Source organism: Euprymna scolopes, chromosome 19 (assembly GCF_053919585.1).
Source record: "Euprymna scolopes isolate OS-2025 chromosome 19, ASM5391958v1, whole genome shotgun sequence".
In the NCBI taxonomy this organism is placed as follows: domain Eukaryota; kingdom Metazoa; phylum Mollusca; class Cephalopoda; order Sepiida; family Sepiolidae; genus Euprymna; species Euprymna scolopes.
Genome location: NC_136500.1, coordinates 99,098,147 through 99,112,300, shown reverse-complemented (window position 1 = coordinate 99,112,300; position 14,154 = coordinate 99,098,147). Strand labels below are relative to the sequence as shown.

Genomic DNA, 14,154 nt, shown 5'->3' with positions numbered 1-14,154 from the left:
AAACCAGATAAACTGCTGCAGACACAAAGCATGAAGCGCTACATGGATCGAAGAATACTGAAGCTGCATACCTATGAGTTCTCTAACCCCACCCCATCCTCCATTACCACATCACTGCCTCCCTCCTTTCCCCCCAAAAAGAGTGAGACCGAATTACTAAGTAGTCAATGAGGAAGGAAACACCGAGGAGTGAGCACTGACCAGACCTCTACTGTATAAGTGCTAAAAGAACTGGAACCTTGGGGAGGCTTATTGCTACCCAAATTTCAGTAAAGACCAATGTCCGCTGCCAACGAGAAATCAATGGCAAGCAGCTGCTGCGATAATGCAAATTTATTTGTAAATGTTATCGAAAGAAGTGGAGAGTACTGAAAAATCTGGGGAGATTTGTTGTCACTCAGCTTCCATGGAACACCACAGGCCGAATTCAATGAGATCATTGATGACCTGTGAGAAAATTCCTTGTGAGCCAATAATAACAAGGTACTTTGAATAAGTTTCCAGACTTTTTCGTTCATGCAATTCTATTGAAAGTACACACGTGAAACTCTAGTCCCTCTTCGAAGTAATCTCCTCCAGCTGTAATACACGTGTTGTACCGTTACAATAACGTCTGAAAGGCCCCAGGGAAGTCCTCTAGTGTGAGCGTGCAATGACCGTCGTCGCAGCCTCTTTCATTTCCTCAATTGTCTCATAACGACAACCTTTAAGGTTTTTCCTAAGCTTAGGGAATAACCAAAAGTCACAGACAGCAAGGGGGTGAGTAACTGTCTTGATGCCTATGACAACATCTTCTTTTCTGGTCTCTGAGCACCCATTGCACAAACTTTGCTCAAATATTCCGCATTTTCAATACCTAGCGAATAATTGTGTGTTGACATCAAACTGTGCAGTTATTTTCTCTATTGAGACATGATGTTCTATTTCCATAATGTTTTTTAAGATAGCCAACCAATTCTCGTGTTTTGAATATTTTACTTCTCCCACAACGCTCATCATGCCTCACATACTCTTTGCCCTTCTTGAGTGCCTTATGCCACTCAAAATCTGATGCTTTAGTCAGGCAAGATAGTCCAAAAGCAGTCTTAAGCATTCCATACGTTTAAGCGCCATTTTGTCAAAATTTAAACAAAATTTTATTGCATATCGTTCTTCTACATTGTCCTTACGTCCATATTGCATTTATGTAATTCACTAGCTGTGAAAATCAGGCTTTAGTAAAGTGTATTCCTATTTCTGTTTTAGCTGTTCATTTGAGCCTGAGATCATAAAACTTGGTCCGTCATCTCATAAAATGTATTTCAATGACCTACTGGATTTTCAAAAGTCTAAGACAATGTTAAAAATGTTACAAAAAGTCTGGAAACATTAAAGGCACCTTGTAGAATTTAAAAATACGGGAGTGATTATTATTTCATTAGGAAATGAGTTTTAGGTAAAATTAGGTAATCGAAAAGTGAAATTATTGCGGTGAAGCTCAGTAAGCGAAAACTCTGAACTATTTTTCCCGGTGAATAAAAATTGAGAGAAGAAAATAAGTCAGTATCCTGCTGCCACCTCTGAATATAATTTGTTGTGAAAGGTGAACCTCGTCGTGACTATGATTGGAAACTACGGTATTGAACAAACGCGATTAATAATAGCCACAAAACGTACAAGATGCATTGTCCGGTAGTGTGATCATATCAAATTTATATATGGCGTCTGTGTTTGTATTACTAGAATGTTTTCCTAGAGAGGGAAACTCAATTCCATTTTAATAATGATAGAAGTATATACACAAGTTTATTGAAAATCAGGGTAGTATCTTTTTCTTTTTTTATCTGTGTTAGAAGCGTTGACTGAAATTTGAATTTTAAAATAAAATACGTATTGAATACGTTTGAATTTTAAAATAAAATGCTTACTGAATACGTGAATTTGGCTTCAAACGTATTAAATTAGTAATTTATTTTAATATAAATATATATATATATAAATATTAATATATAATATATATATATATATATATTCTTTTATACACATCATGCAGTTGCCATTTAAAATGTAAAAACAAACAAACAAACATTATTCTCACATTCAAACTTCATAGGGTTTTTAATTTGGCGTTTTCAATCCTCATCCGTAACTCAGTTCCCTCTCGTCTTTTTAAAATATCGACATTACAATCTGATTACGAAGGACTATCTTTTACCTACACCCGATATACTCTAACAGTTGATCATAACTACAACACTAAAAATCACATTAGATTCTAAAACTCCCTAGGAATAGAATTTATCATAGTATATAATAATCTATAGACATCCATTTTAGTAAAGCTCGTGTCCTATGAATAGGTCTCAGATACAATTCCTATCAGCCATATGCATTATAATTCAACAGCATTAACAACATAAACTTCATTATTAATTTCATAATTATATTTTCATAATTCTATCATTATTTCTATTATTATTGTGATAGCTTGTCTCCATATACATTTCCTTCCATAAACTCACCTTAACAATGAATAACTTATTGGGTACCGATAACCCCGGTATTTATAACATTTTAAATTGAATATATTAGAAAATATCCAATTAATTATCGCTCGCTTCTATACCAATCCTGGATTATTATCCTAGAATTTGACCAATATATAAACCTATGTAAATAAAATAACATTCAATTTTACGTTAAGTTATAAAATTTAAGATGAAATAAGATAATTAAAAATAATTAAAATAATAATGCTATTTCAATATAAACATTGACCTGTTATAGTAGGGACGCTAAATTATAGAAAACTGCATATGTAAAATAATCTACATTATCTAAAATACGGCTTTATCTAAGGAATAGATTTCCATACATCTTCATAAGAATTTCAGAACTTGTAAAGCGTAATTACTACCATGGACAAACACGCAACCCGTACACCCCTTTTCCATTTACTTACCTCAATCGATTTTTCCACTCGTTTGGTCTGTATATTTTTGTAATCATAGCAAGTACCAATTTCCCTTTGCTGATTTTTTAAAACCTGTATCAGAGAGATTCCAATATTTTTTCTCATACCAACATTCCCGCCTGTAAAGACTCCCCCCGTTTAAACTCAAACTTACTGGAAACGGTCAAATTGATTTATGATTTAAATGCGACTTAGGGAAAAATTAGACTGCATTTATCATAAAATACCGAGGAGACATTTTCTTTTAGTTCGTCCATTTTTATAATATAATTTACCTTTAAAATAGTTGCATAAAATATTGCTTTTCAGTTAATTTACTCGAACATTATGCTTGCCCCGGGTATCGAATTATTTTACCAATTAGGAATGGATGGATGACCAAATATACATAACCTGAAATATGTTAATTAAAACCTCGCGATTCATTTTGGAACATATCACTATTTATTTGATTTAATAACGATTCCAGTATATTCGTTACTTTGGCTTTTTTACATTATTACTCAATTTAAATTTTTAATCTACACAGACACGCGCGTGCCCCCTCACACACACACACACACACACACACACACACACATATATATATATATATATATATATATATATATATATATATATATTATTCCCTAAAAACCTTTGGCGTTGAGAGACTAAAACATGCTGCTATGGTTTCAAATGATCTGAAATAACAGCAAGGTGAGGCTTGATTCTAAATATTTCTTATATGTTATATCTCCCCTCTTTTGAAAATAGGGTACGACTATGAATATTTCCGCGATCAAATAATCCTTATCCACTGTGAAATTTACTTTATGTATGAAAACCAAAGAGGGGATATATAAAATGTCAGATCATTTGAAACTATAGCAAGAAGTTTTTGTCTCCCCTTTCACCAAGGCCAATATCAGGGGAAATATCAGATATTTTGTAATTCCTGTGCAAAACTAGGAAAACAAATGACTCTGATTAAAATATTTGTAAATGTGCAGTATCTTTCACCCACAATAAATCCTTTAAAATCACCAGTATTATAGATTTACGAGGGTGTTGAAAACGAAAATAATAGTTAAAATCCAATGAAAACGAATAATTTCCTAGATATACTGAAATTATAGTTTTAAAATGTAGGGGAGCACTTTTCTATATTTATGTAACGTAAAATGAACACTCACTTTATAGCCATTGTGGGGGTAACTGCCTGGTAGACTAACACAAAACCTACCTTAATAAACTTGTTCTCAATAGGTTTTCCTGTTTGTTGAAAATGAATATCACATTTAAATTTTCCGCAAATTACTATTTTTCGTGTATTAAGCAATGTAATTCTTTCTGTTATAAGTAGTGGTCATTGTTGTACGCGCAAGCTCACATATTTTTTCTTAATGCCCGTAAAATACTTATTTGTGGAAAATTTAAATCCAATAATCGGAAAACTTGTAGAAAACACGTTTTTCAGATAGGATTTGGTTTACAAGGACACAATAAACACTACCCCTAAAAGGAATGACAGACTCCCCCCAAAAAAGTGACCATGAAATGGGTGCTCATTTTACATTAAATAAATATAGACAAGTTGTTTTGAAACAATAATGTGAGACCTTAAGGGCAAAAGTCACATAGCCCACTACATAATACAGGTTTTTAGCTTTCCAACGAGCCTGCATTTGTGATTAATAGTCGCCGCAAATGAAACATTTTATACGATATCCTGTTTGTGAGTATTTTCTCCCATTTTACATTTTACATTTTCTTAAGGTCAATGGAGAAAAGCGTTCTTTGCCAATTACCAACATTTTAGGGTTCTCTGCCAAATTTGCCAGTGGTTGGATAACTGTGTCTACAAAATGGGGTCTGCAAGTTCAATTTGACGGAAGACACAGAGCGAATGTGAAAGTCCCAGCTACATTCATAAACAAGCTGAGCGGAATCTGCGGCGACTGTAATGGTAAAAAAGATGACCTGCGAACAAAAGATGGACAAGACGTCTCCAAAGATCGTAATCGATTCTCTAAGGTCGGAAATAGTCATAAAGTCAAAGATGACAGCGACAACCCGGGAAAAAGGTAAGAATAAAATTTAAACGATTCACCAAATACACTAGATCACAAATAATATAGAGGATGCTATGAAAATATTTTTATAACATTTTTTTGAAGTGGAAATTATGTTTTTTTTAGTCTTTATTCAACTATGTTTGTATGCATAGTGTATACGTATGAGACTGAGGAATAGATTTATTTAATACACAACAATATATAACAGTCAATTAATGTCTTATGCCAAAACAAATAGTAATTTCATCGGATGTCGTTCTGACTTAGCAGGAAAATATGGAACTCAATGTGTTTCTACAAATAATGACATTGGGGAGGCTCTCACAAAGCAATGAGCTTGGCGTGGCGAGGCATTAAGATAACAAGGCTTTTGAGGAAGTCCTTATTGCGATCTGTTGTAACAGAAATCAGTCAAGCAGACCAACGTTTTATGATTGTTTTCGGCCTATTGTTTACGCCTCCATCGTGAGTGAAAAAGTATTGATAAAGTCACGGTTATTTACTTTCTTATTTTTAGAAGTGATTCGCGAAATTCTTTTTCATTTTGATACCCCGCTTATCCAATATGTGCATACAGTATTAATATATAGTAAAAAAATAATCTTTTAAAAGTATCTGTTTAAGCGGTAAAATTTTCAGAAATAAAATTTCACTTTCATACACAAATACATTGGAAGAAATTAAACACTTTATATTCTTATCAAAACTATGAAAAACAATTATATATATATATATATTTATATATATATAAATATATATATTTATATATATATACTTATATATATGTGTGTATGTGTGTGTGCGTTTATATATATAAATATATATATATATATTCTTTTCAAAAGAAGACAAAATCAATAATGCATAAAAATGTTTATCATATAGGAATTTAGTAGCTGGCTTATGAAAATATGTTTCAGCGATTATCGCCTCGTCAGAGAGGACAACACTAAAAATAAAAAAAACAAAAGCGTGAAAGTATACCACCCTTAATAACATCAAATACAACATCAGAACAGATGATTGTCAGTTCTACTTATCTAATTTAAATAATTTAAAATGTTGGATAAATTCTAGAATTTTTCATTAGTGTGGTTAATCACAAAGGTTTAATATTATTATCTCGTTTCTTGTTTTCCGTATTTCCTCTTCACCCGCATTTTATTTTTTAACATATTAATAATTCTATTTAGATATATCGATACATAAATAAATTAATGTGCAGATTATAAGTGTTTTTTAACTTTAAGGAATTAGAATTAAGGTATAGTGTTAAAATGTATTAATTAAAAAAAAAAGATGATCAAAGTATAATGATAAAATTAATTATTTACTTTAGTATTTTTATTAATCTAGCTTTGTCTCTGCATCTTAACAGAGCAGAAATGATAAAGCTAAATTTTGTGCTGTCGAAATGTTATTCGTGTGTTTTTATTTAAAACTGCTTTATGATGCGCATATATAAAGTTTATTTGACTTTTATTTTAACTGTAATTCTGTTTATTAGGTTTGTAAGCAGGCAATTTTGTTCTTTTAAAAATGTCTGGATTTCTTGCGTTTTTGTTATAATAATAGAATGCCGTCTATGTGTTTAGCCCATTTTCGGTTATGTAAAATAATGTTGAATGTTTGTGTTATATATATATATATATATATATATATATATATGTGTGTGTGTGTGTGTGTGTGTGTGTGTGTGCGCGTGTGCGCGTGTGTGCGTGTGCGTGTGTGCGTGTGTGCATGCGTACACACACATATATGTATATATATAATTTTCATTTAATATATTTATTTAGATGTGATGATGTGACTGATGTAAACACTAAGTGTACACCTGCACAAACCCAAAGATGCGACACGATCAATCATAATATATTCAGTGCATGCAGGCGAGAACTCGGCGATGAACGCGTGAAAACATATTTCGATTCATGTAAAATAGACACTTGTATTTACCAGAATGACACCACACTTTTAGAAAAGGTTTTCTGTGAAGCGATTGAAGGGTTCGCTCGTGAGTGTGAGAAGGCTGGTATCACCGTGGACTGGAGAGGCATTTCGAAATGTGGTAAGAAACATATTTCTAGTTTTTTTTGCGTATATTTGTTTCATTACACATCGCTCATTCATTGCGAAATCCAATGGCGAAATACAATAATACTGTAAATGCATATATTGCATAGACCTTAGTTGATTAAAAATGCATTTCTGGTTTTTTATCCCAAATTTATTAATGCATAAATGACAATTATTTGAAGTTTGCAAAGCGAATTTATGTTTCATGACAATCTTCATTATACGAACCGCGCTTCTTGCCAATTTTATCGACTACTAGTGTAACCATGTTGACCAAAGACAAGCAAACTGGCGCCATTATTCTCTTTTATTAGAAATGTTTAAAAATCCAAATATAATTTGGGAAATAGAGAAAAATATAATAAATACAAAGACAACAGATATCTATACACATATAAAGTTGCTTTTTGATCTCACTGACATTGATATTAAAAAGCATATCTTTACTATTAAATTCTTTTAAACGAACTTCTTGATATACTCAGTCCTCATGGTTATACGAACGACTTAATAAAGTTACTAATTTGCACATTCTTTCGAAAATCAAACATTAAATAATTTATTATTTCATTTTTGCGGTTCTTATTAGATTATTCATCTCATTAAAGTATTACGCTAAGTTTTATTACTGCATATTTTCTACTTTGTGCATAATTACGTAGCATTTAGGATAAAATATACTAGTACACGCACGCGCGCGCACACACACACACACACATATATATATATATATATATATATATATATATATATATATAACCCCTCAGGTGGGAAGGTGGTTAAGGACCCCTTTTTATCTAGAAATCTCGGCTCGTGTAGTCTAGTCTTCTCTGATGTTGTTACATGAAATCTGGTATGCTGAAAGCGAATATCTAAGCAGCAGGCAGGAAGAAAGACAACTCATGTAGACTAATCTACAGTGTAATTTCGCAAAATCATGTACAAATATTTTTACAAATCTCATTCAGTTTTTTGTAAGTTTTTTTCCAAAGTCTCAAATCTCTTCACAGACAGCGACAGACGGTTAGATGAGGAAGGTGGAAGGGTCCCCTCTACAGGGAACGGCGGTTCTCTACGATCTATTCTTCCCGAATTCAACAAGCAATCTGCTTAATTTTAGAGCGTATCGACCCGATGTGTGTGAGGTGGAAGTCTCCCAAGCCAATCAAATCACGCTAAGCCCCAACGATCTGAGACCCCATTCAAGACTAAATATCCCATAACCGCGAGGTCATCAGCCATCACTCAGCCAGTGCAATATGTTCGTCTAACATCCCCGCATTTCCTGTTGTTAAGTTTTTCCCAAATAACAAAATATCTCAGGTCTTCCAACCAAAAAAAAACAAAAACAAAAAAACAACAACAACAAATATATCCATTTTGACAGTGAATTAAAATATATCTATATTCATCTTCTCTATCTTAAATCCTCGGATTATCTGGCGTCACCCGGGAATGATAAGCTATATCAGCGTATTTCTAACGCGCCTCAATGAGGGATTTCGTTACATATATATATATATATATATATATATATATATATATATATATATATATATATATATATATATATAACTGACTTTCTTCATGTGTGTGGACCGGCCCCTACCTAACTTTTCTATCAATGTTAGATGTACAGGCTTGTAACTTGATACATGAGAGATTTAAATCCGCGGACGTAATTTGATTTGGCTTTGGCAAAAAAATAACAGTTAAGATATCAAAATTGAAAATATTCACTTGGGACGAGTAAGTCGACTAAACATCTTACTTCTGTACAGGCACAACTCTACATTAATAGTTTAAAGCCGTTTGAGTGTTAACGTTTTCTTATTCATCTGTCGATTATTCAAACGATAACTGCTAAGACTGGAGCGTTATTTTTTGGGCTTGATTTTTGCTGGCACATGCATCATTTATAAACTTTTGTTATCATTAATAATCATTGGGTACAATATAATAAGCATTAGAGAATTTGCTTTAAAATAGGTACGGCATTTGCATGAATTCAAATATATTTACACGTAGATTATGACCAGGCCCAGCTTTGCAAGAACTACTATATACTGGGTACAATATAAAATCAAGAAAGGATAAGCTCTCTAATAATACATACGAAGTCTGCATAAACGAAAATATATTTAAGCGTATTTTATGACAAAACAACACCGAGCGGCCTGCTAGTTTATATAATAATCTACTTTTTAGATAGTCCTTACGTTACGCTGCGAAAAAAGGGTAGATACAAGTTTTGAAGGAAAAAAAGGGGAGAATTTGTGAAATGTGACTTTAAAATAGTCAATCTGACAATTCTAGGCAAAAATATAGAAGTGCATTTCTACTTTAACGTAGCCTCGTTTTCGAATATAATTACAATAATGATATATCATTATTGTTGTCATGGTGTGAGAAAGGAATTCCAAGTAATTTCGATGAAGAAAAAAACAGAAAAATGTTAGTAAAAAGCGAACATTACAAAATTAACAGGACAGAGAAACGAAGAATAATGTCGGCTAAAAGTGGTGGATAAAGGTTGTTTCTTTCAAAGTGATTGTATTATTGAAGCAAATATTTCAATATTACTGATGAGAGCTTATTGGTATTTTTTTTATTTTTGTCAGTACTATATTTAATATACTTTGATAACTATTTTCAAAGACATGTTAATAAATTGATATTTTGTGCGTGGTTTTTTCGTCCTCAAAACTAATTGTTTGCACTTTCCAGATAAAAATCAGTTTTGTCAAAACATATTTGTTGATTCAGTATATTTTCATTCCCTCTAGGTTCCACTGGTCCTGCTAGTTGTTAAATATTTAATGGAAATCTTTTTAGATTTATGTATCTTTAAAATGATAATAAACGGTATATTTATGTAATATCATTTTTAGGCCTTGCATGTTCACGACATACAGTGTACAAATTCAATGCGTCGGAATGTCAACCATCATGCAGAGAACCTCAACCAAAATGCCAGAACTATGTGGAAGCCTGTGTGTGTAAAGACGGATACATACTCAGTGGGAATGAATGCGTAAGAAAATCTCAATGTGGATGCATCAACAATGGTATTTACATGAAGGTATCAAATTTACAAAATAATAATCCTTCACACAATCGCTTGCTTACTTTTTATTGCAATCGCTTCTTATTTTTATTGCAATCACTTCTATAAGGGAACGATAAGGAATGAAAATATTTGCGATTTATGAATTAATCTTCAGTGAGTTGAATATACACATTGTGGAGATATTAATATCCATAAGTTTTATTTGAGCATATTGTGTTATCGAGTTATATTCTAATGTCAATAAATTTCATGCTTTCAATTAACTGTATGTCATTCAATTGTAACGAGCATTTTAATTTATATTTATTTTTTTAAATTACTATCAAAAATTAATTCGTACAAAAAGAAAACATTTAGTTTAATGCTATAACAAACAAGAAGAGTATACACCCCGTGCTAGAATTATATGCAAATCGATATTTTTGTTCTAACTCCGATGGTTTCGATGAAAATTCGTAAAACTTCGCACGTCATACGGCAACACTAACGCAATCGCAGATATAAAATTTTAGCTGATCTGCGCAATAGCGAGCAAACGGTAGCCATTTTGGTGACTTGCAGTTTTTTTTTCAGTGTGCCATCTTTATATGCAAGATGGAACGTAAAGGTGTTTAAGTCAAGCTGAGAAGTCTAAAATTGTTCAAAGGTTCCATAATAAGATTTCCACCTTAGAAATTGCCAACGAATTACACCATGATCATCGTACAACAAAAAACTATTGTTCTAACCCTCAACTTTACAACCGACGTGTTATAACGGGAACATTCGTAAGAAAGCATATCTGCCACGTCGAACAATGAGCAAGATCAAGAGAGAAGTTCGCCGTAACCTACTTGAAACTAGCAAACAAGTTTTCGAAAAAACGTTGGCGTTCCTGATGTGCCCAAATCAACTCGTTGCCGTATCCTGAAGACGATTAAAAAATTTGGACAACCAGAGGTCCGCCCTAAATTGAAGGATATCCACAAGAAAAAGAGGATGGAGTGGGCAAGAGATCACATGAAGGTGAATTTTCAAACTGTTTTGCTCACCGATGAGTATCGAGCGACGCTTGACAGACCCGATGCATGGAGGGGAGGGTGATACCATAATGAGGGTCTACGTCCTCAAAGGATCAGGTATCAAACAAGGAAGTGGTGGTGTGATGTTCTGGGCTGCAATCATTGACAATGAGCTGGTAGGACCATTCAGAGTCGCAGATGGAGGGAAATTACCGCCAAACTCTACATTGACTTCATTAAGGAACACTTGGAACCCTGACACAAGGAGAAAAAGTTGGCATTCCGGAAAAATATGGTATTCATGCATGATAATGCACCGTCTCATTCTGCAAATATAGCCACTGAATATTTGGAGAGATTTTTTTGCTAGAAATGGGAAAATAATGCGATGACCAGCCTATTCTCCAGATTTAAATCCCATCGAAAATCTGTGGAGCCTCGTGAAAGAAAATATTTACTCCGGAGGAAGGCAGTACAACTCCAAGGATGACCTTTGGAATGCTATTCTGACTGCTGCCAAAGACATTTCATCAGCTGAAATCGAAAGTTTGACATCTTCAATGGACCAAAGGCTTTTTGCTCTTGCTAATAAAAATATAAGACATAGATTGTACTATGAAAACATATTGAGGTTGTTTGTTCTTTATTATTGTTGTTCTCAATTTATAAATTCCTAGAATAATTAATGTTTCGATGACTTTTAGCACTTCTCCATATTTTAGCATTAGTTTGCATATAAAGTTGGCATGCTAAAAAAATGCAAATCACCAAAATGGCTGCCAATTGTTTATTACTGTGCAGGTTAGCTTAAAATTTTATATCTGCGCTTGTGTTAGTATTGACATATAACGTGCTAAATTTCACAAATTTTCATTGAAAACTACTGGAGTTAGAAAAAGAATATCGATTTGCATATAATTCTGGCACGGTGTGTAGTGCACTAAATAATATGTTCTACTTTAAAATTGAATTTCATCAATAATCTAACCCGTGTTGGAACTCTATTTGCATAAAATAATATTTTCTGGCTTCTGTATGGACATAATATATAAGTTGTTGCGCCGATCTCGCAAATCATGTAAAGAGATTTGATCTGACATACACAATTCATCCGGAATATTCATGAGTAATCAACTAGAGGAAATACTCGAGCTAAAAAACAGTAAAAGGTAAACGCTTAATAGGAATTTTTAATCCATAAAAAGCAGCTTTTCTTATGGAGTATAACTTTCTGAAAACCATATCTCAAGAATTTGGTATCCCCAGACAAGCGAGGATTTATCGTGGAAATTATTTTAGTTTTTCTTATGTATTGCCGTATTCAAAGGTCATCCATGCTATTTATTATTTATTTTTTACGATTATACAAATATAATAATTATTAAAGTCTCATTTTTATTAAAATAAACAATGAATCGAAGAAACCTAAATATTTCTTCATTCTTATTATGTCATTTCATGATAGATTAATGAAGAGATCACGGATTCCAATTGTAAGACAAAAACGGTATGTACATCTGGTGGGAAACTGGTCCATAAAGAATTGCCCCGTTGTCAGGCAAACAGTGAATGCCGTATCGAAAATGGAAAACGTTCTTGTGTTTGCAAAGAAGGATTTCAACTTCGAAACCGAAAATGCAAAGGTAACTTAATATTACGAATGTATAAAATATTAAATTTAGTCTAAAGATTTACTATTCGTTATGGGGAAAACTATAAGCATAAATGGTGTAGAAAATGACCTGATCTAATATTTTGTGTTTTGTATCAGCTTTCAAAAATCTTGTCAGAACTATGTTTTTACAGTCCCCAGAAAATAAACAACCTCAAAACGTGAGTTTGAGTACCAACATTAATTTTATCAAAAATATCACTAAGTGTCTTAAAGCTGTTCGACACAAAGAACGGAAGACAAAAATGGAATTTTGCGGAGAAAAAGTAAACTGCAAACAAAGATCTGCAAGAAAACGAAGAGAAAATATGCATTTCAAATTAATTGACTATATTAAGACTCAACGTCATTATCATCGTTTATATTCTTTAATAACTGATGAAAAATACATTATGTTAATATTGCCTCTCATTATTACAGAAAAATGATGTTTCTCATTAAAAATTATTTTGTTACATTATATCAAGGGTTTATCTAATTATTGACACTGTTAATCGGTCGACATAAAAATATGCACCGATTTAGTTAAAGGAACATAATTTGATTTTAAAACTGCAATTTATTCCAAAGATATTTACTTATTAAAATAATCTGAATAAAATATAAGAATACATAATGTTTACGGATTAAGATTCGCTTGTCATCTTATGCTGATTTTCGTAGTATATGTTTAATTTATTTATACTTAAGCTCCAAAGAAAGGTCATAGTTTCTAGTAAAATTTGCAGTAGTATGAACAGCATGGAGTTAGTTTTAATTAAAATCTATACGTTTTTTCCTATAAGCGTCCCTACATAAATCCAAGTTCAACCCCAGTTAAATATTTAAAAAAAATTAATATTCTATTATAGTAATATAACTAGAATTTTATTGACGAAAACAATTGGTTAAATCCATACAGCATTAGTTTGAAGCAAATATATATATATAATATTTGCTTTTCATTTTATAGCCAAACCGTGTTTCCTAAACCCCTGTCAACATGGCGGCACTTGTATAGAGAAAGGAGATGATTTCAGGTGCCTGTGTGGCGAACCATTCTATGGAAAATATTGTTCAAAAAGTACGTTCATTTATATTGTAACGATTTTAATTTATTTTATATATTTTTATTCACTACACTAGTAATCTAATGTCAGCATTTAATGAAAGCGGATTATTATAAATATATATGCACCCACACAAACATGTATATATATATATATATATATATATATATATATATATAAGTTAGATTTATATGTGTGTATGTTTATATATTTGTATGTTTATATATTTGTATGTTTATATATTTGTATGCACAGGCTTGTTCCTAAACTAATTTA

The 14,154-nt window shown here is 32.2% G+C and overlaps 1 protein-coding gene across 1 annotated transcript in view; it reads left to right on the top strand.

The window, feature by feature from the left end:
• LOC145240285 (zonadhesin-like) overlaps nt 1-14,154 on the top strand; it is a 129,345-nt gene that overhangs the window by 8,249 nt on the left and 106,942 nt on the right. The window contains exons 3-7 of the mRNA XM_080103866.1: nt 4,712-5,019; nt 6,807-7,078; nt 9,978-10,168; nt 12,623-12,800; nt 13,782-13,892. Of these exons, the coding sequence (XP_079959992.1) occupies nt 4,712-5,019; nt 6,807-7,078; nt 9,978-10,168; nt 12,623-12,800; nt 13,782-13,892 (1,060 nt within the window). The remainder of the gene's footprint in view (nt 1-4,711; nt 5,020-6,806; nt 7,079-9,977; nt 10,169-12,622; nt 12,801-13,781; nt 13,893-14,154) is intronic.